A 26,756-nucleotide genomic window follows, 5' to 3' on the forward strand; every position below is an offset into this window, starting at 1 on the left:
CCCTTTCGAGACTGAGGCCGCCGAGACCCGCCAGCAGTCTGTGATTGGCTCTGAGATGCTCCGCCCCTCGGCCCGCTCTTGGTGCGCCTGCGCCGGGGCAGCCACGTGACGCGCAGCTCTGCAGGGAACACGCGTCCCGCCGCGCGCCCTGCTCTCCGAGTCCCCGGCCAGGTGAGCACTTCTCGGGCGTCTGAGCCCGGCCGTTCGGCGGTGCCCAGGGGGCGGTGGGCGGGGAGGCCGGCGTTGGTTGAAAATCACCCGCGGTTCCGGCCGTGGCTGCTGGTGAGATTCGGCGCCCAGAGCCACCGGGGCCTCAGCTCACCGCCCACTGCCTGGTGTGCGCGGGTGAAACCCAGGCCCCGACAGACTGCGCGTTCCCGAGCCCCACCGAGGGCCCCCCGCCTGGCCCGGCCTCTGACCCCGCTCTCTCCCCGCAGGACGCCCTGAGGCCCGGATTCAGCGGCCGATCCCTCCGGGACAGCGGGCGGTGGGGGGGCGGCGGGCTGGCTCTCCCTCCCTCCCGTCCGATAAAGCTGTGTAACTGACCCGCCTTGTGTGCTCTTGGGCTCCTTCTACGCCTTAGTCTGGAAAATGCGCGTTGACCGTCGGATCGCGGTGGGTTGTGGAGGGGAGAACCACGTGGATTGCCTCTGCTTCGGACATCCCTGGGTCGCTGGGTGATGTCCGAGGTCCCACATCACTTAAGTGGCAGAGCCCGGTTTGGAACCTTGATCTGTTTGTCTGTGAGTAAGGTTTAGACTTCCACGTGGGCAGGGAAGTTTCCCTAGGCTAGGGCAGTTGGGTCGGGCCTGCAAACTGCTAGCCACGATGGGAGCATGAAGTTTTTCTCTGACCTTATCCTGACTAGTGCTCTCAGGATAGGGCTTCGGGTCTTCAGGTTGTGAGGGATTTCTCCTGCTTGAGCTCAGCAGTTCCATGTCTCTTCTGAGAACATGTTAGTCCTACAGGTTGATTTTTCCCTTTTCTCATGGGTTTGCCCAGATATTGAGACCTGTGGGTGTCTGCAGGGTATGTAGGGATTCTGTCTTCACTGCCCTGAGAAAGTGGAGGACAGGGTCATAGGTTCTGCATCCTTTCTCAGGAAGAGACGGAATGGGCCAGGGTCTGAAGCGGCCTCTGAGGTCTGGAGAACAGGCTCTCTGAGGATGGAGAGGGGAGCAAGCTTTGCAAACAGCCCTCCAGGCTCGAGTGACCAGCCCAGTGCTGCCTGTGGACCAGCTCTCAGACCCCCAAGGGCAGCAGCCCCCACGGACCTGTGAGGTTGGGGCTGCCCCAGCCTCACCTGTAATCCGGCAGCGGGGGCGAGAGCAGGGTAGGGTGGGGTCCCAGCCCCCCTGGACCAGCACTGTGATTGGTCTGCGCTGGACAATGCCCCTGTGATGTCAGCCCACTCCCGCAATGAAATGGGGGCGCCTGTGCCTTGGCCGGGGAGTGGAGCTGCTGTCCAGGCACAGATCATGGTGAGCCTGGGGCTCCCTTGCCTTTTGCCCTTAGATTTACGCCTAACGGGGCTGGGCGTCTCTCCACACTTGAGAAGAGGGGGACTGTGGGTCACCGGCCCTCATGGGCAAGGGGTCCTGCCAGGGCTGTGGACCCCCTCAAAGTAGGGGCTCATTCAGCCCCTCTCAGGGCTCCCAGGGGCCCCCTCCAGGTGTGGGGAGTGGGGGCTGGGGCCTGGGCCTGGCTGGGTTCTGATGGTGGCCCGGCCTTTGCAGAGTGGAGGGTATGACCTCAACCTCTTCGTCAGCCCTCCCGACTGCAACTTCCTATGCTCCGTCTGCCACGGGGTCCTCAAGAGGCCAATGAGGTTGCCGTGCAGCCACATCTTCTGCAAGAAGTGCATCCTCCGGTGGCTAGCCAGGTGCCACCGGACACCTGTGGGGCTGGGAGGGCAGGTGGGGTAGGGGCCCCTCCCAAGGCCTGGGACAGAGGGAAGAGGCGTAGAGCACAGGTGACGCCCAAAAAATTCAGCCACCAAACCCCCTAGAGACCTAAGAGGTGTGAGGCCACTCTTGGCCTCAGAGCTTCCCCCTGGCTGGAGCTGGAGAGGGGAGGGACAGAGGGGGTCACCCAGCAAAGGCCCAGCTGGGGGAGGCACGTTGCTGCCACTTGCCCCCTTCCCACGTCCACACTCAATCCCACCACCACTCACCTCCTTCCAGACAAAAGACCTGTCCATGCTGTAGGAATGAAGTAAAACAGAAAAGAATGGTTCACGTGAATAAGCTCCGGAAAACCATTGGCCGCCTGGAAGTCAAGGTAGCTCACAGCACCCATTACCACCACTCTTGTCACCCCTGCAGGTGGTGGGGCAGGGCCAGGAGAGGGGGAGAGGAGAATCCCAAATCCCAGCTGTACCAACAACACAGAGTGCAGCCTTGGGGACTTCAGACCTGGCCGAGTGAATCTCGGCTCTCCCACTTGCTTGCTGTGTGACTTTCTGAGCTCCTGGGGTCCCCACTGTAAAACAGGGATAAGAGATTTTTTAGAGCATGAAGCATTAGTACTCTTCAGTCTGATTTTACAGGTAGGGAAACAGAGGCCCAAAGAGAGGGAAGTGACTGGTTTCAGGTTGTGCAGGGAAAGAAAAAAAGCCTGACATACAAACTCTGCAGACCAACCCAGCCATATACCTCTCTGTCAAGACTCAGGCCCTGCCCATGTCCTCTGGGACAACTAGCTGCTCGACCACCTCTAAGTATTTGCCCAACTGTTCTCTCCCCACCACCATAGGAGTCAGACAGGCTTTGGGGCCTCACACTTCACTGGTCCCTGGTCTGTTGAATGCGGAGAGACGGGTTAGGGGATTCTGTGGGCAGCTTGAGGGGGTCCCAGCTGCCAAAGCCTAATTTGGTTTGGCTCACGAGGTGTGCCATCTGTGTGCCCCCAGTGCAAGAACTCTGAGGCTGGCTGCTTGGTGACGTGCCCCCTAGCCCATCGCAAGGGACATCAGGACTCGTGTCCATTTGAGCCAACAGCCTGCCCCAATGAGGGCTGCTTGGTTCGCGTGCCGCGGGGGGCCCTGGCTGAGCACGGAGAGCACTGCCAGCATGGTGCCCAGTGGCGCTGCCCCATGGGCTGCGGGGCCACCCTGCACCCAGCCGATCAGGAGCAGCACAACTGCTACCGTGAGCTGCGGGAGGCCTGGGGCCAGCGCCAGGAGCAGAGCCGGGCCCTGCTGACGCGCCTGTTGAAGCGCATGCGTCGGGTGCACCATACCACCAACCTCATCCGCCGGCAGCTGGCCCAGCTGGGCAACTTCCTGGAGGAGGACAGCACCCTGTTCATGGGCACCCCAGAGGAGGAAGCCGAGACCGAGGCCGCCCTCGAAGGCAGCAGCGGAGATGGGGTGTGGGGGGCCCGGGGCCCAGATATCTTGTAAACAGAGGAATAAATAAACGGGGAGCCCAGGCCTGCCCCACCTCTGGCCTCATGCCGGGTCCGAGCTTGCTGCCCCTGCCTACCTTTCCCAGAGCTCCTCCCTTCACCCGGCACGAACCCTTTGGCCCTTCTCCCTTGAACTCTTAAGGTCTTCCCAGCAATGAGTCTTTGAGCCTTTCCTCTGGCTCTTTCCCAGCTTGGAAGGCTCTTCCCTGCTCTTGGAAGCTGGTAGCACCTGAACTCAGAGTAAGAGGCAACTCCTCACAGTGGCACGCAAAGAACACCGTTATCTCTAACCTACTTCCTTTACACTCTCCTCCTGCCCCAGGGCCTTTGCACTGGCCGTTCCTCAGCCTGGAGCACTGTGCCCCCAGATAAGGCAAGGTTCCCTGCGGCGCCTCAGGTTTTCACTCAGGTGTCACCTTAATGAAGCCACCTCTGCCACCTGCGCACCCCCGGCCCGGATCTACTTTCCACAGCACTTGCCACTGCATTATTATTCCTTGCCAAGAGCCGAGCCGCACCCGGCTACAATGCGACCTACGCTAGGACAGGGAGTTTCGTTTTCTTCTCTGTCTCCCAGTGCCTAGGACAGTGCCTTGCCCGTAAGCTGCTCAGTAAACATTTAAACGACCGAAATGACCCGACTGATTTATTGACCAGCGTTACCGTAACGACCGCGTTTGTCCCCATACCCCAGAATCCGGAGGGAGCAGGAATGTTGGCACTACTTTAGTGAATATCCCCTACGATCACCCTTTTAATTTTCCACTAAAAAGTCTAAACCGTGTCCACACAGCTCCACACCGACCCCCATCTCTAAGCCGGAAATGCTTTCCTACCAACTTCCGCTTCCTGAACGAGCAGCGGCCGCCCGCATCAAAGATGGCGTCGCGCGCTCAGTGTTGATGACGACACAGCAGCGCGCGGTGGCGTCATAGCAGCGCGCCGGAAGCGCGGGTGGTGCGCCTTGTTTCCCTCACGCGGCGGCGGAGAATCCCGCGGATCCCAGTGGGAGCGGCGGCGGCGACATGGCTGAGGCCGCGGCCGGAGGGAGCCGCTTCAAGGCCAAGTGAGCCGGGTGCTGGGGCTGCGGGTGTCGCCCGGGGAAGGAGCCGGGCTCGGCGGACCGAGAGGCCTTGAAGGGGAGGGATTCCTGCAGGCCAGAACAGCTGGAGCAGCGAAGACGGGGAAGGGGAGAGGGCTGCGAACGAGCCGGCCGCGGGGTCCTGGGAGGCGGCGGTAGTATGAGGCGGAGAACCGGAACCGACAGCTCTCGGGCAGGGCGGGAACTGGGGCCTGGCCGGGAGCAGCATGCATCGGTTAATTAAAAAACTCAACTTGGGAGGCCGGGGTGAGGACGGGAGACCCCAGAGGAGAGGGGAGGGATAGGCTGAGCACAAGTTGGGGCTTGTCCTGGATGGGAGCAGAACTCCTCACCCTTCAGGTGGAAGGAGGACAAGGGACTCTGGGATAGGTACTCCAGAGAGCTTTAACCCGCGGTGACTCTTTTCCAGGGAGCCGGAAAAGAGGTCAGGGGATGGGCTGGTGAAGGCCAGGGGCCACAGTGGCCAAGGGGGTCTCAGTATTCTATGCTTATTTGTCCCAAGCCTTTGTTAAACGCTTCCTTAGGGGTTAGTGCCGGGGATGGGACGGATCCAGCCCCCACCCTGCAAAGCGCACAGCATGATGGGGCAAACGTGTTAGCAAAGCATTCCCCTCAATGACAGCAGGACTTTGGTTTTGGAAAGCACTAGCAGGGGAACCCAGGTGCTGAGCACATGCTTTTGGATGGTGCCCTGACGGCTTGGTTTCATCTTGGCAGTCAGATGCCCATGAGTGGACTTAGCCAGCCATTGAAGTCGGGGAGAGGGGCCCAGGCCTCCTAAACTGGCAGAATGAGGCCCTGCAGGTGGAAGATACAGAGAAAACGACCTGTCACAGGAGCTGAGCCAAGAATGGTGGGGCTACCGTGTGGGCCATGAGGGGGAAGAGCTATGCAGGAAAGGTTGGCAGAGGCTGCTCTGGGCAAGGCCTCAGAGGCTTGTGAGGAGAGGGGAGGGTTCTAGGCAGGGCAGCGACACAGTTAGGTTTTCAAAAGGCCACTTGGCAGCTGGATTGAGAGAAACATCTGGGCCTGGTGAAGAGGCTGGAGCAGCTGAGAGAAGAGAGTGCAGCGGCCTGGACGAGGGTGAAAGCAGTGGGGGAGAGGAGAGGGTGGCATGAGTGAGGTCACAGAGATGAGGGATGCTTGGGGTTTGGAGGAGGGAGCCAGGGTTGGGGAAGGCAGTACCTGATCTCTGGAATGGAGACACTGTGGAGGATGCTCTGGGCCCGGTCACCAGCCGAGGCTGCCCATGGCCAGCAGGGGCCGCCAAGGCCTGGGGAACCCTCTGTGCTGGGGACTGGGAAGATCAGCTGCCTGGGCCCAGCCCCAGCCCACCTCTTAAGTGCAGTGGGATCCGGCATGGAGCACCGACCTCTGTAAGTGGGGGTCAGGACACCCGCCTCGCAGGGCTACTGGAAGAATGGAAGAGGACGATGACAAAGGTTCTGTCTGGAAGCCTTTTCCTTGTCTGGCTGCCTCTTCCTGGTCTAGGGACCCCCACCTCTGCCTTGGTCTGTCTCTGGGCCCCTACTGCTGCCCAGGAGTTGTGCTCAGTTACAGAGATCCTCCAGGTCATGGGCCTGTTGGGTTCACCTCTGGGGAGCACCCAGCACACAGAGCAAGGCGCTGGGGCCCAGGAGGTGGGTGATTCACTCACTGCCACTTTCTATGTCCAGCTATGCCATCGACCGCAAGATCGAGCCTTTCTACAAGGGTGGGAAGGTGCAGGTACTGGCCCGGGGGGGGCTGGGGAGTGGGGCAGGCAGGGGCTGGGCAGGGGAGGGGACCGCTGCCCCTGGCTGAGCCCCCTCTGTCTGTCCCCAGCTGGACCAGGCTGGGCAGCACCTCTTCTGTGTCTGTGGAGCCAAAGTCAACATCCTGGACGTGGCCTCGGGGACTGTTCTGCAGGGCCTGGCGCAGGTGAGGGCAGAGCTGGTGGGCGTCAAGGGCGGTGGGGGGGGCTAGTTCTCATGGCGCTTCGGTTTCCTACTCTTGTCCCCAGGAGGACCAGGAGGACATCACAGCCTTTGACCTCAGCCCTGATGATGAGGTATGTGGGGCAGCAATGGGAGATGAGCTCTGGGACCACCCACCCACTCTTGGAGTCAGTAAGGAGGGCGGCTGTGACCCCAACTGAACTGCACCCTCCCCAGGTGCTGGTGACGGCCAGTCGGGCGCTGCTGCTGGTCCAGTGGGCCTGGCGCGAGGGCAGCGCCACCCGCCTGTGGAAGGCGATACACACGGCCCCTGTGGCCTCCATGGCCTTTGACCCCACCTCCACGCTGCTCGCCACAGGTAGGGCCCCCGCTGGGCTGGGGGGGCCCACGGGCAGGAGCATGGGGAGCCCAGCCCCCACCTCAGAAACGCATTCCTGGCAGGCGGCTGCGATGGAGCCGTGCGCGTCTGGGACGTCGTGCGCCACTATGGGACACACCACCTGCGGGGCTCATCCGGCGTTGTGCAGTAAGAGGGGCGGCCGGAGGGAGGGCGGGGGCCGGGGGGGCAGGGCTGGAGGCGACAGAGTTCACACGCTCGCCCTCCACTGCAGCCTGGTGGCCTTCCACCCGGACCCTGCCCGGCTGCTGCTCTTCTCCTCGGCTGCGGATGCGGCCATCCGCCTGTGGTCACTGCAGGACCGGTCATGCCTGGCCGTGCTGACTGCCCACTACAGTGCCGTCACCTCGTTGGCCTTTAGTGCCGACGGCCACAGCATGCTCAGGTCAGTGGGCAGGCCGTGCCAGGCCGGGAAGGGGGGCAGTGGCTGAGACCCCACCGCTGAGGGGCCTGTTTCTCTCTCAGCTCTGGCCGTGACAAGATCTGCATCATCTGGGACCTGCAGAGTCACCAGGCCACAAGGACCGTGCCAGTGTTCGAGGTGGGGTCCCCGGGGGGCCAGGGTCAGTGAGCCAGGCGGGGAGGGGGGCAGGGCTGCCACCCCTGACCTGGCTCTCCCCCAGAGCGTGGAGGCAGCCGTGCTGCTGCCAGAGGAGCCGGTGCCTGAGCTGGGAGTCACGTCCGCGGGCTTGCACTTCCTGACTGCCGGTGACCAAGGTGGGTGGGGTGGGCTGGGCCCGCGGGGTGGGCAATGGGGGCTGGTGTGGGCCTGCAGACCTACCGGCCTGCGTCCACCCAGGGTCGCTGCGTGTGTGGGAGGCAGCGTCTGGGCAGTGCGTGTACGTGCAGCCGCAGCCACCAGGCCCTGGACGGGAGCTGACGCACTGTGCGCTGGCCCGTGCCGCTGGCCTACTCCTCAGCGTCACTGCCGACCACAACCTGCTGCTCTACGAGGCCCACTCCCTGAGGCTGTGGAAGCAGGTGAGGCCCTGCCCCTGCCCAGTTGGCAGCAGGTGGTGCTGGCCCTGCACTCAGCCCGGCTCTGGTGTGTCCCCATTACCCTGCAGTTTGCCGGCTACAGCGAGGAGGTACTGGACGTCCGGTTCCTCGGGCCCGAGGACTCCCATGTGGTTGTGGCCTCCAACAGCCCCTGCTTGAAGGTGTTTGAGCTGCAGACGTCAGCCTGCCAGATCCTCCACGGCCACACAGGTGAGCGGCCCCCAGCTTGTACCTGTCCCCCGCCACCGCTGCTCTCTGACCCCTGACAGCTCCTCCGTGCTTCTTCCCAGATATTGTCTTGGCCCTGGATGTGTTCCGGAAGGGGTGGCTCTTTGCCAGCTGTGCCAAGGTGAGGTACACCAGGAGGATGGAAGGGCGGGCCTCCCAGGTGGGGAAACCAAGGCAGCATGGCCAGAGCTGGACTCTCCCCTCCACCTCCACCCCCAGGACCAGAGTATCCGCGTCTGGAGGATGAGCAAGGCCGGTGACGTGGTCTGTGTGGCTCAGGGCTCTGGGCACACACACAGCGTGGGCGCCATCTGCTGCTCTAGGTAGTGGGTCAGGGCTGGGGTCGGGGTGTCGGAGGGGAGCCCGGCCTGCTGGTGGGAACGGCAGCGTGGGGATGGGTTGAAGGCGAGGAAGTGGCCTTGCCCCACTGTCTGAAGCTGGGGGCCTGGGTCCTCTCAGGACAGTGTCCTGGAAGTGGTAGTAGCTGAGGTAGACAAAGGGGAAGACATCAGAGCAGAGAATCACACTGACAGGGCCCAGGGGGCAGGGGCCACGTTGGCACAGAGCAGGGCAGCGCAGGGCGCTGGTGTGCGGACAGAGGGTCGTGGTCCCATGGGTGTCTGTGAGAGGCATGGAATGCACAGGCAGGCTTGAGTGCCAAGGCAGTCCTGGGCAGGGTGGCCAGGCCCAGTAGGTGTCTCTGACCCCCCGGGCTGCAGGCTGAAGGAGTCCTTCCTCGTGACGGGCAGTCAGGACTGCACCGTGAAGCTCTGGCCCCTCCCCGACACCCTGTCCTCCAAGGCTACGGCCAGGGCACCCGGCCCCGCCCTCCTGCAGGCGCAGGCCACCCAGCGCTGCCATGACAAGGTGACCACAGGGCTGGGGAGGGGTGGGTCCCTCGCCTGGGTTGGGGCTCTGAACTGCTGGCCTGCTGCCCCCGCCAGGACATCAACAGCGTGGCCATCGCCCCCAACGACAAGCTGCTGGCCACGGGCTCGCAGGACCGCACAGCCAAGCTCTGGGCCCTGCCGCAGTGCCAGCTGCTGGGTGTCTTCTCGGGCCACCGGCGTGGCCTCTGGTGCGTCCAGTTCTCGCCCATGGACCAGGTGCTGGCCACGGCCTCGGCCGACGGCACCATTAAGCTCTGGGCCCTGCAGGACTTCAGCTGCCTCAAGGTGAGTGCGCCCCCATCTCCACCCCCGCCCACCACCCGGCCTGGTGACAGCTGATGCCCTTCCCTCCCCACAGACGTTCGAGGGGCACGACGCGTCTGTGCTGAAAGTGGTCTTTGTGAGCCGGGGCACACAGCTGCTGTCCAGGTCAGTTGGCCGGCGGCAGGCAGGACGGGACCTGGGCCAGGGGGGTTAGGACCCAGGCACTGAGCCCCTCCTGCTCGGCCCCCACCCCCAGCGGCTCCGACGGGCTCCTGAAGCTCTGGACCATCAAGAACAACGAGTGTGTGCGGACGCTGGACGCCCACGAGGATAAGGTCTGGGGGCTGCACTGCAGCCGGCTGGACGACCGCGCCCTCACTGGGGCCAGCGACTCCTGCGTCATCCTCTGGAAGGTGCGAGCCCAGGCAGGGGGAGCAGAGGGCAGGGGGCGCGGCGGGCTGTTCTGACCCTGGTCTGATCCCAGGATGTGACCGAGGCGGAGCAGGCGGAAGAGCAGGCCAAGCAGGAGGAGCGGGTGGTCAAGTAAGTCTGGGGGTCCCCACCAGCCCCCAGCCGGCAGCTCCCGTGCCTCCCTACCACCACGGCCCCTTGGGGTAGGGTGTGCCCACAGCTCCCTGGTCCCTGGCACAGGGGCACTGAGGCTCAGCATGCAGCCCTGCCACAGCCGGCAGGTGCCCAGGCCCCGAGTCCACCTTCCGGTGGCTCTGCCTGCAGCCCACCCAGGTCCCAGCGGCCCTCCCCTCCCTCTCTCCCCACCAGGCAGCAAGAACTGGACAACCTGCTCCATGAGAAGCGTTACTTGCGGGCGCTGGGCCTGGCCATCTCCCTGGACCGGCCCCACACTGTGCTGACCGTCATCCAGGGTCAGCACTGCCAGGGGGCCGGGGGGAATCGGGGGGCTCTCCCAAGGGCCCATGATGTCCCTTCCCTGGGCTCAGTCTCCCCTCTTCCCACAGCCATCCAGAGGGACCCTGAGGCCTGTGAGAAGCTGGAAGCCACAGTGCTCCAGCTGCGGAGAGACCAGAAAGGTCTGTGGCCCGGTGGGTGGAGCCATTGGGTGTGGTGGCCCAGCGGGGTGGCTGAGCCTGCCTGTCCCCTGCAGAGGCCCTGCTGCGTTTCTGCGTCACTTGGAACACCAACTCGCGGCACTGCCACGAGGCGCAGGCCGTCCTGGGCGTGTTCCTGCGGCACGAGGCCCCTGAGGAGCTGCTGACCTACGAGGGCGTGCGCACCGCACTGGAGGCCCTGCTGCCCTACACCGGTGCGTGCGGCGGGCTGGGGGTGGGATAGGACAGGCCACGGGGCTTGGGGGACCCCCGACCCACCTCTGTTGCTTCCTCCCCACCCCCAGAGCGGCACTTCCAGCGGCTCAGCCGGACACTGCAGGCGGCCTCCTTTCTGGACTTCCTGTGGCACAACATGAAGCTGCCCACCCTCCCCACCACACCCCCCACCACACACTCCCCTCTCTGAGACACCCATAAAATGGTACATTTTCCATCCCTGCTCCGGGTATCAATGGGCTCAGCTGGCCACAGCACTGGCCAACCAGAAGGGGCCTTGGGGCCCCAGGCCTTCCACGTGCCAGCCCCATCCCCACGTCCAGCTGAGGCCCAGCAGGCCCTGCCCCCTGGTGCAGCGAGACTGGGTTTGGGTCCTTTGGTAGGAGCTTTACTGGGGGGAAAGGACAAAGGATACATGTGGCCTCGTGGTGCTGCCAGAGAACCCCCCCAGCCTGGAGGGGGCTGCGGGGGCATCCGTCATCCCTTGGGGTCTGGATCCTCCGGTTCTTTCTCGGCTCAGCAAAGCTGGGGAACCTCCACCCGCCCTCAAGGGGGCCCCGGGTCCTGCCCCAGCGCCCTCCATGTGATGGTGCAGCAGCGGCTCCGGATGGTGCTCAGCCCGGGCCGGGCAGGCACCGTCGGGGGAGGGCTCGTGGCCGGAAGCGCCTGTGGGGAGCCGCGGGCCTCCGCCGCCCGTTCCTGGCCGCCGTCGACCCCTCGCTGCAGCCCGGGCCGGCCCAGGAGCGTGCCCAGGCCGTCGGGCCGCAGCAGCGCGGCGGGAAGAAGACCCACGCGGCTGCCGGCCCTGCGGGGAGGGCGGGGTTTGGCGAGGCTCGGTCCCGCCCCCGGCCGGGCGTGGCTCCGCCCAGGCCCCACCCCCCGCGAACCTGCACAGCCACCAGCCGCGGTCCGACGCCTCCAGCACGCGCACGCGCGCCCCGGCGGGCACTGACAGCTCGTCGGCGCGGTTCCCCTCATAGGCGCGGGCAGCACAGAACTGCCGCCCTGGGGGTAGGGACTTGGGGGTCACCGTGGAGCTGACGCCAGCGACTGCTCGAACGCCCGCTGGGGATCTGCCTCACTGCTGGGACCCAGAGTACACTCCCGGGCCCCGACGCGCCCACCTCGGTCTCCTCCTCTCGCCTCCTAGTGCGTCCTCCGGGCCACCCTTTCCGCACACTGCCCGGCGGTGGGGATGGGGAGCTCATACCGCTGCTCCCCGGGGGCAGGGCCGCCTCCTGCCCCGCCTGCCGCTGGCCTGGGGCCACCTCCTCCAGATAGGGAGCGGGAAACCAGGCCGTCTGCTTGTCGTCGTTCTCCACCAGCCACCAACCTGTGCGCGGGAGGGGGTGGGCTGACTCCCACCCCAGCTGGGAACCTGAGGGCAGAAGGCGACTGCCCTAGACCCCTGCCCGGCCGCACCTGAGGGGTGTCGCAGCAGCACGTCCAGGGCCTCCTGGGCCCGCGTGTGGAAGGGCTGGCCCTGCGTGTCCTGGGCGCAGAAGGGCTGCAGGCAGCGCAGCCTCTGGGTCTCCAGGCTGCGGATGACGAGGTTGCCCGCGGGCCGTGCTGGGGGCTCCTCGGGGACGGGCAGTATCACCAGGCTGGGGAAGGCAGCGGCGCAGGTGGGCGGTGGCGGGGGTCGGTCCCCACCCCACCCCACCCCCATCCGCCCGGCCTCCTGGTCTTTGCTCCGGGCCCACCCGTCCTCCAAAGGCCGCTGGGGACCGGGGTGGCTCAGGCACCTGCCCTGGGGCAGCGTGGGCTCCAGGTCCAAGGGTTGCGGCGCGAAGAAGCCGACGAGCGCCGGGCTCCGGGACACGCGCCCCGCCACCGCCAGCAGCATCCGGGAATAGGCCTCGAGCAGCCGCAGGCGCTCCAGGCCGCGGCCCGTGCGCCCCCCGTGCGCCACCAGTGGCGCGTCTGCGGGTTCGGCAGGCCAGACGGTGGGCCCCCGTCCCAGGCGCCCACCCACCCCGGCCGCAGCCCGCCCCCCTACCGGGACCCCGGCCTGACCGCGAAGCTTGGGCAAAACGCGGTCGGATCTCCGCAGCAGGCCGGCCTCCACCGGGAACGTCTCCTTAAGGGTCTTCTGCAGGCAAGAAGCAGGTGGGCCTGGTCTCGTGGGAGCTGGAAGCCCGCGCGGGCGCAAGCGGAGGCCCTCAGGTAGCCGACTGGCCCCGTCGGTTGCCCCAGGGTCACTCACGTGGAGTCTCCTAAACTCGTCCCAGCTCTTGCGCACGAAAGTGTCGCTGTCGTCCGACCAGCGCACAGAAAAAGCGAACGTCTGCGAGAGCAAAGGTTGGGGGCGCCTGCCCAGTCTGCGCCAGGACGCACACTCCACCTCCCACCCCCTTAGGGCTGGTGAGGACCCATCGGATACCTGGAGGTGCCCCGTCTGCACCAGGGCTGCCGCGCACACCGACACCGGGTGGCGAGGGCCTGCCATCCCTGTGGCTTCTGGAGCCGCGGAAGGTCCCTTCTCCCTGCCAGCGGTGGGGCGGGGCTCCCGGGCACCCTGAATTCCCCGCCCAGCCCCAAGTCCGCCAGATGGGTCCCTGCAGAGCCGCCCGGCCCCGGGGTCCTTTGCGCATTCCTTGTTGCCTCCCACCCCTGAGAACTGGGACAGGGGCACAGGGTGAGACAGGAGAGGATGCAGGCTGGCCCGCACTGGAGGTGTGGGAGACTGCTGGGGGAAGGACATCGGGGTTGAGGTTGAGGCCGTGGGAGGAGGGAGAAGGAAAGGCTGGCAGCCCCTCAAAGAACCCGGGCCTGCCCAGGCCCTCCCCACTGCCCCAGGGGCCCCGCCCCTCTCCTTGAGCTTACCGGTGGGGACACTCGGGCCTAAAGTGCTGGGTCGGTTTGATCCTCACTTGATCCTATGAGAAAAGGTCCCCCAAGGAAGAAATTTGTATGTTTCTGTACCTGTGCCCGTTGGGGGGCTGGGCCCTGCAGGCTCACCCCAGAAGTTCCCCTGAGCAGGGGAGACTTGGGGCAGGAGGAAGAGGGCACAACTATGCAGTCAGTGACACTTGGGAGAGGTGGCGGCCAGGGCTGTTCTGGAAGCTGCCCCTGAATTCATGATTTATCAGTTCACTGCAAAGCCAGGCCCCGGGGGGCATGCGGGACCCGTTCCCCCACCAGCGGGAACCATGGGGGGAGGCCCTGGGATCTGGGCAAAGGCTTGGTGGTGTCTCACCTCTCCGGCTGCTTCCTTATAGGGGAAATTTCTGGAGCGCAGTGCTTCTTCCTGGTGCCGGGTGTGAGGACTCCCCCCTGGGCACTTTAAGGAGGGGTCAGCCTCTGGGGCGTCCCTCCAGGAACCATCCTGGCCTCCTCAAAGGGCCTTTGTGTGTTCAACCTGCAGCTCTCTTTGAGGCCCTCGCACCTGCCTTGTCTTGGCCCAGGTGACAAACAGGCCTGACTGGCAGTCCACCCTGAATCCAACTGTCGTTTCATCCTGGATAGCCACCCCCAACCCCCAGCTCTTCTGGAAGAGAGAGGAGAGAAGCTGGGGGGCTGGGGGAGTAAGCCAGTCACCTGGTGGGATGCTGAGGCCTGCCCCACCCGAGTACAGCCCCCTGCTCCACACCCCACCAGCCCTGGACCCTGTCCACTTCATATCCTCCCCCACAGCAACAGCTTCCACTCCCGGGCCCCTCACTGCCAACCTTGCCGCATAAAATCCCCTCTATTTGACAGCCAGAGGGATCTTTGCAAAACGGAGATGGGATCCTGTCAGGGTAGCTCTGCTCAGATGTCCAGCACCTTCCGGCTGCCGTCAGGACCCATGCGCAGCTCCAGGCGCCCCCGTGCTCCCACGTGGTCGGACCCTGTGGGGCGCTGGGCTCCCCGCCCCAGCCTCAGCCACGCCAGCCTTTCTGCCCCTGCGGGACTCCTCGACTCTGCCCAAGGCTCACCTCCCTCAGAGAGGCCTCCCGGATTTTCCCCGCCCTACCATGGCCCCCACCACAATTTGTAAATGAATCTTTGTGTGACTCCTCGTTTATTTTCTGTCTTGCTCACTGGAGTATGAGTTGAACTCAGAGACGGGGTCGTGTTCCCGCAGTGCCCAGCGCCTGCATAAACACTTGCGGATTGAATGAAGGAGCGTGTGGCAGCAGAGGTACCCCCGAGCCCGCTCCTCGAGGGCGTTGAAGCCCCTCTCCTGGCTCCAGGACCCCACCGGACACGCGCACCGCCTCTTGTGTGGGCCCCGCCCCGCCCCGCGTTGCCAGGCGCCGTTGCCATGGCGCTGGTCGCTAGGCAGAACCGCCCGGGCTCCAGGCGCCCCGCCTTCTATGCGGTCACGGCCCCGCCCCGCGTTGCCAGGCGCCGTTGCCATGGCGCTGGGCGCCCGGCCGCCCGGCGCGCCCCCCGGCTGAGAGCCTAGAGCCTGGCCGCGGGCACACGGGACGGTAGGAGCGCAGCGATGGGGGCGTCGCGGGCCACCACTCGGACTTCGCCAGAGCCTCAGCGCGAGTGCACGACGCGGCGGCGCCGCGGCTTCCACAACACGCTGCTCTTCTACTGGAGAAAGCGGGAGCGTCGCCATGGTCGACGCAAGGCGACCTCGAGCCGGGGATCAAAGCCACGGAGAGCGGGCAGGGGGCGGCCCTCCAGCACCGCCTCAGCCCGGGCCGCGGGAGCGGCCTCCGCCACCGCCGCCGCGAGGGCCCGCCCCGCCGCCTCGCCTCGGAGCCCGGCCCCGGCCCCGCCTCCGAACACCGCCTCCACCCCGGGCCCCAGCTCCGCCTCCACCCCCGGCTCCAGCCCCGACTCCAGCCAGGGCCCCGCCTCCGACACCGCCCCTAGCGAGGACTCGGCCTCCGCGCCTGCGCCCACGCCCGCGCCCGCGCCTCCGCCCGCGCCCGCGCCGCGCGTCCCCGGCTCCTGTGGCCGCGCCCTGGCGGCGGCGCGCGCGCTGGCCTGGAGACCCAAGTGGAGGCCCGTTTGGAGGCCGACCTGGCCCGGCAACCATTGCGCGGGTAAGATGGCGGCGCCCGGCGAGCGCGGGCGCTCCGGCGGCGGGAGTTTCTTTTCCTTCCTGCCGGGCGTTCCGCGCTCAGAGGTGCTGGACGATCTAGCGACCGATGCGCGGGGCTGGGGCGCGGGACGGAGAGAGGCTGCCGCCCCGGCCGCAGCGCCAGTTCAGGCGCCGGCCCCCGATTCCCAGGTCCCTGAGGGCCTCGCCCGGAGGCGGGCCTGCCGGGCCTGCGTGGACTTCAAGTCGTGGATGCGGTCGCAGCAGAAGGTGCGGATGCCCGGGGACGCCACCTCCCAGCCCCGGCCCGCAGACTCCCCTCGCGCCCCAGCCCCGCTCCTCGGCCCGCGCGCCTTGTTCTCAGCTGCCCCGGGTGGGCCTCCCCAAGGCCCAGGGCGGGCGGTCCGACGCGTCCCGTAGCTGACAGATTTCTGTCGCCCAGGGTTGGCTACCCCTAAGCCTTGCCACCCAACGTAGGCCCTGCCTTTTTCAGCTATGCCCGGTCGGATCGGCTGCAGGACTTCCATCCCGAGAATGGGGCCTCCAGCTGGGGCAGGAAAAGGGGTAGCTTTGTGGGCCTCTGGTTGGGGGAGACCGAACTGATTGACCCTTGCTTGGCCTCCTTCCGCAGCAGGGGAGCAAGTTTAGGGAGGATTGTCCCCCGGACCGCGAGGAGCTGGGCCGCCACAGCTGGGCTCTCCTCCACACCCTGGCTGCCTACTACCCGGACCTGCCCACCCCAGAACAGCAGCAAGACATGGCCCAGTTCATACATTTATTTTCCAAATTTTACCCGTGTGACGAGTGTGCTGAAGACATAAGGAAAAGGTGAGTGATGGCCGCACTGTCTGAGAGTGACAGAGTATTGCAGTGAGGAACTTGGGTCTGGGGCCCCTAGCTGTTGTCACAGAAGGGGTGCCTAGAAATAATGTGGAAAGCGACAGAAGGCGCCAGGGAGCAGGGATCACCAGCAGAGCAGGGAATGGGTCATCTGGGTCCCCCAAGGCCAAGCTGTGTGGGTCTGTGGCTGGGCCCTGCTTGCTGCGGCCACAGAGCTCCCAGAAGGGCTTCCAGGGTGGACTCTGCTTACCACTGATGGAAACGGTGGGCCGGGTGGGGGAGCCTCCACTTTGCCCAACTGCAGGAGCAAGATGGCTGGTTTCAAAACCTTGGGCACCCACTGCTTTTGCTCCCAAGAGGCACCTTTTCCTCACTGAGGAAACCAAGAGCCATTGCCTGGCGCACACAGGTGTTCCTGCCCTTCCTGGGGCGATGTGTGGGGCAGGGCAGCCCTTGCTGTTTGAAGCCTGGGCAGGAGGACGAGGCTCTTGCTGAGCTGAGGCGGCAGGGCCTTGGGCGCCAAGAAACCAGGTTGGTTTTCCCAGCGTGCCTGGTCCCACTGCCTGGGGCCACAGATGCTTGAGTGAAATTTCCTGTTTGTTGAAGGTTGTAAAGTTGTTGGGCATGCCCATCACTCTTTAATATCATGCCACGCGTCCTTGACAAGGTTTGCCAAGCTCTCTGGGCAAGTTTTTGAGCAGCCCCGGGAGCCCCTGAAGGCCCAGGATGCTGCAGGGTCAGCCCTGTTCTGGGATACCTCTTCCCTTAGAGGACATTCCCAGGTGTAGTTCTCAGCAGCTCCCCTCACTCAAGAGCCGGCAAAGGGACCAGCTCGGGGCTGGGATGGTGGGGCCACCTGCCTCCCTGCCATGCCCCATGTGCTCTGCCCCTCTCCCCTGCAGGATATACAGGAACCAGCCAGATACAAGCACGCGGGCGTGCTTCACTCAGTGGCTGTGCCGCCTGCACAACGAAGTGAATCGCAAGCTGGGCAAGCCCGACTTTGACTGCTCGCATGTGGACGAGCGCTGGCGTGATGGCTGGAAGGACGGCTCCTGTGACTAGAGGGCGGCTGGTTAGGGTGGGGATGGGTGCTCATTAAAGTGCGTAGGAGCCAGAGTATGTTGTGTGTGAATCAGGTGGTCCCCAGGACGCTGCCTGCGAGCTCTTCCCCCATCAAGTTTGGAGCAGAAATGGAAGTGCCCACAGCAGACACCCTGATGGCCTCCTCAACCGAGGCCAAGTTGCCCCACGGCCCTCTGGGGCTACACTGCAGGTGAGCAGGGTGGGAATGGCCCAGGCCGCCCCTTGCCATTGAAGATACGGCTTCCTGGCCCCACCCACCCACCCCCACGCTGGCACCCAGCTGCCCACACAGGAAGGGTAGGGGGGTGTAGCCTGTTGATGGCCCATCCCGCAAGGCCAGACGTCTCTCGGTCACTGTGAAGCTGTGATGGCTGCAGCGCCCGTGGCCCCAGGAACTGTGCTGTTTCATCTCAGGAATGAGATCCGGGTTGAGCTCCCGCTCTGCTCAGTCGTCTACAGGGAAAGCTCAGCACACAGGCCTCCAGAGCAGTGCCAGGACTGCCAGCAGGGGCTCATGGGACCAGCTTCCTCGGAGTTAAACCAAAATAAAACGCTGGAGAGGTGCCTGAGGACCTGGCGTCGTGTGTTCTGTGCTGGGTTTGCAGGGGTGCGCAGGGCCCGTCTGCTCGAGTGGCTGGAGCAGGGGGGCAGGGGGAGCCCGCAGTGAGGTCAGAGGTGAGGGGAGGCCGAATGGCAGAGGACAAGTCATCCACTTCAGTATGAGGGGCCCCTGCAGGGTTGGGGGCAAGGAATGGCAGATATGACTTGAAAGGTGCCTGCAGCTGCTGCACTGGGCCAAAGTGGGAGCAGATCAGTGGGGAAGCCATGGCCCACGTCAGCCGAGAGGGAGGCTCCCTGCAGGGGGACAAACGAGGGTTGGATACTGAATGTATTTGAAATTTTCAGAGTCATGAGAATTCGGGGGCTGAAAAAGGAGCCCAAGGTGGCTCAATGAGCAGGTCCGGGGGTGACCTGGACCCTGTGATGTGCCCCCACCCACCCAGATCCACCCAGCCCTCTTGGCTGGGAAGCCAGGACAGCAGCCGTGCACTCCCTGCCCCCGTGTCCTCCCCAGTGTCCACCTCGCCCAGGCCCTGGGCTGACCTTTGCTGTGACCTTGAGCAGGGCCTCAGCAGGGCTCGGTGACCCAGGAGAGATTAGGGCTGGGAGGAGCCAGCAGCGACCGCCCTTCCTCCCTCCCCAGGCAGACGGAGGCAGGAGGCTGCTGCTGGTTTTCCAGAGTCCTCCGTGACTCCACAGGGCGGCCGGCCCCTCGAACGCACCTCTTGTAATTGCTTTCCCTCCTGCCTCGCTTCCTTTCTCCCCCAAGGCTTCACCCCCCAGCAAAGCACACAAACTTTGCCTCAGGCTCCATTTCCACGGCTTCCAGGTTGAGACGGAAAGTTCCCGCTCTGGGAGAGCCCAAGCTCAGAGATTGGGAGGAGGGGGTCTCGGAGGCCAAGACCCACCACTCAAAGGAAGCAGTGGTGGGACAGCAGGGCTGGGGCTCAAGAGCGCTTTTATTTTTCAAGATAAAAGTAAGTATAGCATATTTGGGTGCTGATGCAAAAATGATCAAGTAGAAGGGAAGAAATGGAGGGATGGGATTTGGTGTAGTGTAACGAACTGGAACACCAGGCTCCTACAGAGGTGGGTGAGCACAGCAGGGAGTCCCCAGGGGCCCCACCACAGGGCTCTTGGCAGCCCCCTGCTCCCGTCCACTTCCCCCCACCCAACCTTGGCTCCTTCCCTGCCGTCTGTCCACAAACTGCCCCCCCAGGCCTCGGTCTCCCACCCTCCTCCCTCCCCCGCCGCAGCTCTACAGCCTTCCCACCCCATAACCTGCCTCTCTCCCAGAGGCTCCCCTCGGCACAGGACAGGCCTGGGTTCAAATCCCGCCCTGCACTTGCTGTGTGCTCTCACGCATCCAAAATGGGGGTAAGAGGCCCTGCCTCCACTGGGGGCTGTAGAGGGCTTGGTCCTGAAAATGCTCGCTGAATGTGGACTTTTCCTACCATGACCTGAGACGTAAACTGGGGAGCCGCTCCGGACCCTGCCAGGTGCGCTCAAAGGGACGCTGGGAAGGGGCCTGTCTCGTCCCAGGCTGGGAGCCCTCTGGGAGGCACTCGGCAGGGACAGGGCACAGCGAGGCACCTGCTTCCCCAGCTCGCCAGCTCTGATGCTTCTCCCCAGCCCTCGGCCCAAGTCAGGGAAACCCAGGAGTGGGGAGGGGTCAGGGAGAGCACCCAGCCACCTAAGAGGAGCAGGGACGCCCCAACGCCTGCCCTCAGATGTGGGCTCTGCCTCCCGGAGGCCACTGTCCCCACCCACCCACCCTGCCGGCCTCTGAGTGAGAAGCTGGGGTGCAGGAGGGAGGATGACTCTCCCCAGCCTCCCCAGGGCCCCGGCAAGAGAGCCCGACTCCCACTCCCTGGGGTCGAGGGGAAGACACCTCTCAAGGTGTCCCAGAGGTCCCTTGGACCTCAGTTTCCCTCTCGCACACACACAAAAGGGCCGCTCAGAGAAGCGGAGTCAGGTGTCCCTGTCCAGTTGCGGGGCGCGGCGTGGCTGACCCCCGAGTGTGCGGTGTGGACGGCCAGTCCCTGCCCCTACCTCGACGGGGTCGGGACGGGACGCCTTCTGCAGGGAGGCCCGGGTGTGGGGGTGCGAGAATGGGCATGCCCTGGTCATGCAGGTAATGGGGGGCCTGGGGGCAGGGCGGAGGGGGGAGGAGGGGGACTCCGGCCCCGCGCGCGTGGACTTGGGGGGGGAGGCGCAGGCTCGGCCCCGCCCCGCGCGCCCCCGCCGCGGACAAGGCGCGCTCTCGGGAGGCGGCGGCGGCGGCGGCGGCAGCAGCATCGGCAGCAGCCCCGGGCGGCTTCGGACCCGGCCGGACGCACAGACAAGCGGACAGAGGGCGGCAGGGGCGCCCGGCCCGGCGGGCCATGGAAGGAGCCTCGTTCGGCGCGGGCCGCGCGGGGGCCGCCTGGGACCCCGTGAGCTTCGCGCGGCGGCCCCAGACCCTGCTGCGGGTCGCGTCCTGGGTGAGTGGCCCTGGCCGCCCCCTGCCCCCGCCGCGACCCCCGACCCTCCTCCTCCTCCTCTTCCCGCCGGCCCCTCCCCCGCCTGGCCGCAGGTTGGGGTGACGTCACCGGGCCGGGCGCGCCCACCTGCGGGCGGGGGAGGGGCCGGCGGCCAGCGCCCGGGCCCTTGAGAGGTCACGGCCGGCCCCCCCCACCCGATTCCCCTTGGGTCTCTCTCCAACCCCCTTCCTCAGCCCTCGCTCCCTTTTTCCTGTTCTCACGACCTGGAAGCGGGCACCGGGGTGGGGATGGGACTTGCCGAGGGACTTTGGGGTTCAGCCCCAGCACAAGGGGGCTCCGGGAGCCGAGAGGGATCAGGCAGAGCCCCCTACCTACGCCCACACCCTCCAGGTTCCTTCGGAGGGAGCTGGCCCCTCCCAGGCCCCCCAAGTGCAGCCGAGAGTTGAGGGGGGTGCCCTGGGTCTCCCTCTGGGTGGGGCAGCGGGTCCGAGCTCTGCATTGGGAGGACTTCCTGGAGGTGGTGTGGGAGGGCAGGTTTGGAGGCAGTCTACCCCACCGGGGCATCCCTAGGCCAGGTGGCTTGCCCCTTTTTCTTCCCCTTCCAGGCAGGGAAGGTGGGAGGTGGGTGCCAGGTCGGGGTCTGTAACAGCATCCAGCTGCCAAGGCGTGTGCTGGCGCCAACTACAACCTCAACCCCTGTCCTCCAGCAGGGCGGTCCCTAGGGTGGGCAGGAGGCCTCAAGCCACCCCCCGGGGAGTGACTCTGACCAGACCAGGAAGCAGGAACCCTGCTGGACCACTCTGGGGGCACATGGCCATGCCCTGCGCCTCGGTTTCCCCCTGAACTAAATAGAGGACTTGGTCTCTCTGAGTTGGGGCAGGAAAGAAGTGAAATGAAGTTGAAACTAGAGATCTTTTCTTGGAAACACGGGGCTACCAAGAGCTGAAAGAGAAGTGTCTGCTTTAAAATGACCATGCCCGCCTCCCTGCCCTCGTGGGCACAGGATGCTAAGGTCTGACTGAGCCCCAGAGGTTACCCTTTCAAGCCTTTTATTACCAGTGTTAGCAACAATGAACCATGGTCACGGGCATCCATCAACCCTCCAGTGCCCACCAGGCAGGTCGCTGGGTGGGCACCATGACTGTCCTCACACTCCGTGAGCTGTGCCGGTTACTCCCATTTGGCTCTCTGCAAACAGGCCACACACCTCCCCAGCGGGGAGGGCAGGTTCCCCGCAGGAGCAGGCGGACACCTCTGGGCTCCTGTCCCTCCCTGGCCTGCCAGGGACTCTGCTCTCGGGGTCCCCCTCCTCCAGCGGCCTCGCCCCGCCCCGCGGCTCCAGCCTGGGAATCACGAGTCAAGGCACCTGCTCCCTCATCCTCGGCCGGGCTCTGGGGGCGACACCACCGGCCCCTCGCGGGCGGTGACCCGGCTTGAGTCTCAGCCTCAGCTCTTACCCGCCACGAGCCCCTGGACAAGACGCGAGTCCCTTCATGGTTTGGGGGGACACATAGATTCTATGGACGAATGCAACTAAACTAGCGATTTTTTAGCACTGTCTGCATAGTGAGTACCCACTAGATGGTACATACTGTCAGTAAGTGTTAAGCGCAGGTGGGGATGGAGGGCGCCCGAAGGCCCAGAGGTGGGTCCCAAGCCGCAGGGGACGCCGCCTGGGCCCTGACCGCCGCCCCGCCCGCAGGTGTTCTCCATCGCCGTCTTCGGGCCCATCGTCAACGAGGGCTACGTGAACACCGACAGCAGTCCCGAGCTGCGCTGCGTCTTCAACGGGAACGCGGGCGCCTGCCGCTTCGGCGTCGCGCTCGGCCTCGGCGCCTTCCTGGCCTGCGCCGCCTTCCTGCTGCTCGACGCGCGCTTCCAGCAGATCAGCAGCGTCCGCGACCGCCGCCGCGCGGTGCTGCTCGACCTGGGCTTCTCGGGTGGGCGGGGCGCGCAGGGCGGGGCCCGGCTGGGGGCGGGGTCAGAGGGTGGGCGGGCCCGGAGCAGTCCTCCCTGAGGGGCGGGGCCCGGCTGGGGGCGGGGTCAGAGGGTGGGCGGGCCCGGAGCAGTCCTCCCTGATGGGCGGGGCCCGGCTGGGGGCGGGGTCAGAGGGTGGGCGGACCTGGAGCGGGCGTCCCTGAGGGGCGGGGCCCGGCTGGGATGGGGTCAGAGGGTGGGCGGACCTGGAGCGGGCTTCCCTGATGGGCGGGGCCCGGCTGGGGGCGGGGTCAGAGGGTGGGCGGACCTGGAGCGGGCGTCCCTGAGGGGCGGGGCCCGGCTGGGATGGGGTCAGAGGGTGGGCGGACCTGGAGCGGGCTTCCTTGAGGGGCGGGGCCTGGTTGGGGTAGGGGTCTGAGGCGGGTACGCGGCGAGGAAACAGCCGGGCTTCTCTGGGGGCGGTGCCTACCTGGAGGGGGCGGAGTCATGGGCTTCTCTGGGGGCGGGGCGGGTGGGCTGGATCAGGTGCGGGAGGCGGGGCAAGAGCGTGGCTGGACTTTCCAGAGGGGCGGGGCCTACCTGGAGGGGGCGGAGTCAGTGGGTGGGCAGGCCTGGCAGTGGGCTTCTCTGACAGGCGGAGCATGGTTGAATGAGGGGCCGGGTGGGGGTGGGCTGGGCCTGGTGCGAGAGGTGGGGCCAGAACATGGCTGGGCTTCTCTGAGGGGCGGGGATTCCTGGGGAAGAGGCGTGGTCAGTGGGTGGGCGGGTCTGGGAGTGGGCTTCTTTGATGGACAGGGGCTGGCTGCTGAAGGAAGTGGGCGTTGTGGTTATCAGGTAGGCTGGGTGGGGCGGGGTCTGGGGCGGGGTCTGCGGTGGGCGGGGCCCTGGGCGGGGCGGCTCCCGCGGGGGCGGGACAGAGCTGGAGGGCGGGGCGGCTCCCCGTGGGCCGCCCTGACCCGCGCCCCCGGCCCGCAGGGCTCTGGGCCTTCCTGTGGTTCGTGGGCTTCTGCTTCCTCACCAACCAGTGGCAGCGCACGGCGCCCGGGCCCGGCACCGCGCAGGCAGGGGACGCGGCCCGGGCCGCCATCGCCTTCAGCTTCTTCTCCATCCTCAGCTGGGTGAGTGCGGGGCCGGGGGCCGGGCGGGGGTCGCCGCTGGCCCCGGCTGACCCGATGCCCCCGCAGGTGGCGCTCACCGTGAAGGCCCTGCAGCGGTTCCGCCTGGGCACCGACATGTCGCTCTTCGCCCCCGAGCAGCTGGGCGCCGGCCCGGGCCAGGCCTACCCCGGCTACCCGGTGGGCAGCGGCGTGGAGGGCACCGAGACCTACCAGAGCCCGCCCTTCGCCGAGACCCTGCACACCAGCCCCAAAGGGTACCAGGTGCCCGCCTACTAGTGGCCCACAGGGGCGGACGCCAGTGCCCGGTACCGAGGCCAGCCCCGGGGGTAGGGCCTGGGCTGCCCCCCAAGTTCCCCCAGGCCCCTGAGGCCCCAGCCCCAGGTCTGAGTCCCTGAGAAGGGCGTAACACTGCACGGGATGGGTGTCCTCCAGCCTGGAGAGGAGGGTCCTGGGGCCATCCCCTCGTGGGCCAGCCAGCCTGGGCTCACCTGTCCACTGCCCTCCACAGCGGGGGGCAGGGGCTGCCAGGGGGCAGGGGCACAGCCCCAGGACTTCCAGGGCCCACCACCCCATCCCTAGCACATGGCCCCAGGGAGTGCGGCCATGGTCCCCTGGCAGTGTCCCCGTGGGTGGTGACTGCCCTCGCTCGCGTGGTGGGGGTTCGTTGTGTCGGGCAGGGCCTTCTGTCCGGGCGCCCCTCCGTTTAGTCTCAGCCTCTCTAGAGCCGCCCCAGCCCTGTCGGTGTTGTGATCGTGGTCGAGTCTTCAGGTGTCACCTCTCCGGTCCCCACAAGCCCCCCTCTGTTTGTGGCCTGTCCCTCCCCCCACCTGCCCTGGCCCAGGACCCACCCGGCTGTGGGCGGTTCTGGCCAGGAGGGTGCAGGATGGCCGTGGGCTGGGACCCTGCACGAGGGAGGGTCAGGACACACGAGTGCCCAGCAAGACCAGCCCTCTCTCGAGGAGGGGGCCTAGAGGGTCCGTCTGCCCACAGTGGCCAAGGAGGTGGCCGTTCCATGCAAACCCCTTTACCTTGGCTTCCTGGACCTGTCCCATCCCACCCAGAACCCCCCGCCCAGCTTGAGGTCGGGGTCCCCACACATAGCTGACTTAGCCGACTTCTCACGCATTGCTCCAAGCTGGCTTTTCACATTTACTTGACGCCAAACGTGGTTGCCACATTCCGTTCCTGGGGACAGACACCGCCCCTGGAATTGCCAATGCGCAACATCCCTGTACATTGTAGCGTAGACTGGTCATGTGCGCATATTTAAGTGAACATGTTTACAGTTTTTGTATATATTGACCTCTCCCTCCCTCTTCTGAAGGAACAATCCATGATTGTGTATTTTCAGTGTCCGGTGTCCCACCTGCAACTTCTTTACAATAAAGACTGCACCTGAATTGACTGTGGCCTGGGCCCTCCTGGATTCATTTCTCACCCGGCTCGGCCAGGAGCCAGGGTAGAGTCTGGGGTACCAGGGAGAAGGATCATTTCATCAATGGGACCATCTAGTGTCAAACCATCTTTGCATTCCAGGAGAAAAAAATACACCCTATTTTGGCCTCAACATATTCTTTCAGTGCACCGTAAGAGTTTAGTTGTTGATTTTTAAAGTACTTTTGCATCTGTTTATAAGTAAGATTGACTTATAATTTTACTGTAGTGTCTTTACCTCATTTTAAGTTGATTGGTTTGCGTAGCTTTACATATTTTCAATATATTCTGGAACAATTTGTTTCAGATAACCACTTTCTGTTTCTTAGAGGTTCGGTAAAAGTCATTATAAAATAATCTAAGCCTGATGCTTTATTTGTTGTTGAGAAGGTACGGGGGAAACCTCTGACTTCCAGTTCAGTTTTCTTTAGATTTCCTATGTCTTATTGGGCCAAATTTGGTCGCTTATATTTAGAAAATTTAGAAAATTGTCTATTTCATCTGGGTCTTCAAATTTCTGATAGTGTTTTTCTTAATATTCTGTGATTTTAAAACATCTCTGTACTTTATCCCTTTTTCAGTTCCTAATATTAGTTTTTTCACCTGATATTTTTGTTGGTTTTCCATTGCATTCATTTTAATCTGTATTTCTGTCTTCTACTTTCTGTGACCTATTTTTTTTCTCTTGAGTTGAAACTTAGCTTATTTTTAGTCTTTGTCTTCTAACACATGCATTTAAGGATTCAGATTTCAGTCTGGTTTAGCTGCATGGAGCTAAAAGTTTCCCCCCAAATTTTGATTTATAGTGATTTCTTTCTTTCTTTAGTTTCTCTTGAAACAATCTCAGACATACAGAAAGTTGCAAGCACATTACAGATGACTCCTTTTTCCTCCTCTGAACCATTTGAGAGAACAGTCTGACGGACATTCTATAACATAATCAACCAACTAAATGCCCCATCACCAAATACTTGACCATATTTGTAGGACATTTTCCTACATAAACCAATACAACCAACACAACCATCAAAACTGGGAAATTAACCTTAATGGTTCCACCATCTTGATCTAGTTACTACTACCATAGATCAAATCATCCCCACAAGGTGGTAGCTCTAAACAGTAATCATTTATTTAGATCACGAATCTGCAGTTTGGGCAGGGCTCTTCTCCGCTCCCCCTGGTGTCACCTGGGGAGGTTCACATGGGGAGACTGGAGGATCCACTCCCAGGGAGCCCCGGCCACGGGCGGCAGGTGTGCGCTGGCCGTCCACTGGGAACAGGGTGCAAGCGCACAGCATTTTTGTGTTCCACACCAGAGTTCACCTGGCCTCACTCCCTCTAGAACCTGCTCACCACGGCAGGCACAGAGACCTACCCAAGGCTGCCCGATGGCTGGGTCGGTGTCGCTGCACAGGACGAGCCGTATGGCGGCAGATGTGTTTGGAGCCTCCTTCTGCAGCCAGTTCCTCTGAAGCCATTCCAGTGTGCCCGGTTGTCCCAGTAATGTCCTTCGTGGCAAAAGGGTCCATCCCAGGATCACAGGAGTCATTGTGTCACTTCGGTTTCCTTCAGTGTGTGGTCCCTGGGTCTCTCCTTGGCTCTCACAGCCTTGAAGTGTTTACGATGATGGGCCGGTTATTTTTTAGAATGTCCCCCAACCTGGGCTTATCTGGTGTTTCCTTATGATTAGGTTCTGATCTTACATCTTTGGCAGAAGTACCTCAGAGGCGATGCTGTGTTCTTGCTGCGTTCGGTCGGTGGAGTAGGGTTGCAGTTTGTC

At 64.2% G+C, this 26,756-nt stretch overlaps 5 protein-coding genes, 1 long non-coding RNA gene and 1 other non-coding gene across 9 annotated transcripts; 6 read left to right on the forward strand and 1 right to left on the reverse strand.

Moving 5' to 3' along the window:
• Positions 1 to 72: 72 nt before the first annotated feature.
• Positions 73 to 545, forward strand: LOC119517916. The gene is made up of 2 exons (XR_005213656.1): positions 73 to 171; positions 438 to 545. It is a non-coding gene; the product is annotated as an uncharacterized LOC119517916 (long non-coding RNA).
• Positions 243 to 368, forward strand: LOC119518358. Its single transcript, XR_005213747.1, has one exon. It is a non-coding gene; the product is annotated as a small nucleolar RNA ACA64 (small nucleolar RNA).
• Positions 546 to 1,575: 1,030 nt separating the features above from the next.
• RNF151 (ring finger protein 151) lies at positions 1,576 to 3,952 on the forward strand. The gene is made up of 3 exons (XM_037814979.1): positions 1,576 to 1,882; positions 2,184 to 2,280; positions 2,912 to 3,952. The coding sequence occupies exons 1-3, from the start codon at positions 1,716 to 1,718 to the stop codon at positions 3,401 to 3,403; spliced, it is 756 nt and encodes a 251-aa protein (XP_037670907.1). The 5' UTR covers positions 1,576 to 1,715; the 3' UTR covers positions 3,404 to 3,952.
• Positions 3,953 to 4,342: 390 nt separating this feature from the next.
• On the forward strand, positions 4,343 to 10,757 carry TBL3 (transducin beta like 3). Its single transcript, XM_037814747.1, has 22 exons — positions 4,343 to 4,474; positions 6,187 to 6,238; positions 6,335 to 6,430; positions 6,513 to 6,560; positions 6,664 to 6,805; positions 6,889 to 6,973; positions 7,059 to 7,229; positions 7,310 to 7,385; positions 7,468 to 7,561; positions 7,644 to 7,825; positions 7,912 to 8,053; positions 8,134 to 8,192; positions 8,291 to 8,394; positions 8,791 to 8,938; positions 9,016 to 9,246; positions 9,320 to 9,390; positions 9,482 to 9,638; positions 9,710 to 9,768; positions 10,006 to 10,109; positions 10,203 to 10,274; positions 10,349 to 10,507; positions 10,598 to 10,757. The coding sequence occupies exons 1-22, from the start codon at positions 4,434 to 4,436 to the stop codon at positions 10,717 to 10,719; spliced, it is 2,415 nt and encodes an 804-aa protein (XP_037670675.1). The 5' UTR covers positions 4,343 to 4,433; the 3' UTR covers positions 10,720 to 10,757.
• Positions 10,758 to 10,905: 148 nt separating this feature from the next.
• On the reverse strand, positions 10,906 to 13,340 carry NOXO1 (NADPH oxidase organizer 1). Its single transcript, XM_037814748.1, has 8 exons — positions 12,913 to 13,340; positions 12,736 to 12,816; positions 12,546 to 12,621; positions 12,275 to 12,452; positions 11,952 to 12,133; positions 11,740 to 11,862; positions 11,417 to 11,534; positions 10,906 to 11,334 (listed from the first exon to the last, which is right to left on the reverse strand). The coding sequence occupies exons 1-8, from the start codon at positions 13,231 to 13,233 to the stop codon at positions 11,076 to 11,078; spliced, it is 1,338 nt and encodes a 445-aa protein (XP_037670676.1). The 5' UTR covers positions 13,234 to 13,340; the 3' UTR covers positions 10,906 to 11,075.
• A 2,051-nt stretch (positions 13,341 to 15,391) lies between these two features.
• Positions 15,392 to 18,009, forward strand: GFER (growth factor, augmenter of liver regeneration). 3 transcript variants are annotated; one of them, XM_037814750.1, is made up of 5 exons: positions 15,392 to 15,783; positions 16,148 to 16,341; positions 17,256 to 17,410; positions 17,493 to 17,629; positions 17,854 to 18,009. In XM_037814750.1, exons 1-5 carry the CDS (start codon positions 15,523 to 15,525, stop codon positions 17,857 to 17,859), a joined length of 753 nt encoding a protein of 250 aa, XP_037670678.1. In that variant the 5' UTR covers positions 15,392 to 15,522; the 3' UTR covers positions 17,860 to 18,009. The 3 variants fall into 3 exon arrangements, with proteins under 3 accessions (XP_037670678.1, XP_037670677.1, XP_037670679.1); XM_037814749.1 differs by having other exon boundaries at positions 15,402 to 15,783; positions 16,145 to 16,341; XM_037814751.1 differs by lacking the exon at positions 17,854 to 18,009 and having other exon boundaries at positions 15,411 to 15,783; positions 16,145 to 16,341; positions 17,256 to 17,628.
• Positions 18,010 to 20,249: 2,240 nt separating this feature from the next.
• On the forward strand, positions 20,250 to 24,948 carry SYNGR3 (synaptogyrin 3). Its single transcript, XM_037814468.1, has 4 exons — positions 20,250 to 20,483; positions 22,186 to 22,423; positions 23,397 to 23,539; positions 23,606 to 24,948. The coding sequence occupies exons 1-4, from the start codon at positions 20,385 to 20,387 to the stop codon at positions 23,813 to 23,815; spliced, it is 690 nt and encodes a 229-aa protein (XP_037670396.1). The 5' UTR covers positions 20,250 to 20,384; the 3' UTR covers positions 23,816 to 24,948.
• Positions 24,949 to 26,756: the final 1,808 nt, after the last annotated feature.

Source organism: Choloepus didactylus, chromosome 21 (genome assembly GCF_015220235.1).
Source record: "Choloepus didactylus isolate mChoDid1 chromosome 21, mChoDid1.pri, whole genome shotgun sequence".
Lineage (NCBI taxonomy): Eukaryota > Metazoa > Chordata > Mammalia > Pilosa > Megalonychidae > Choloepus > Choloepus didactylus.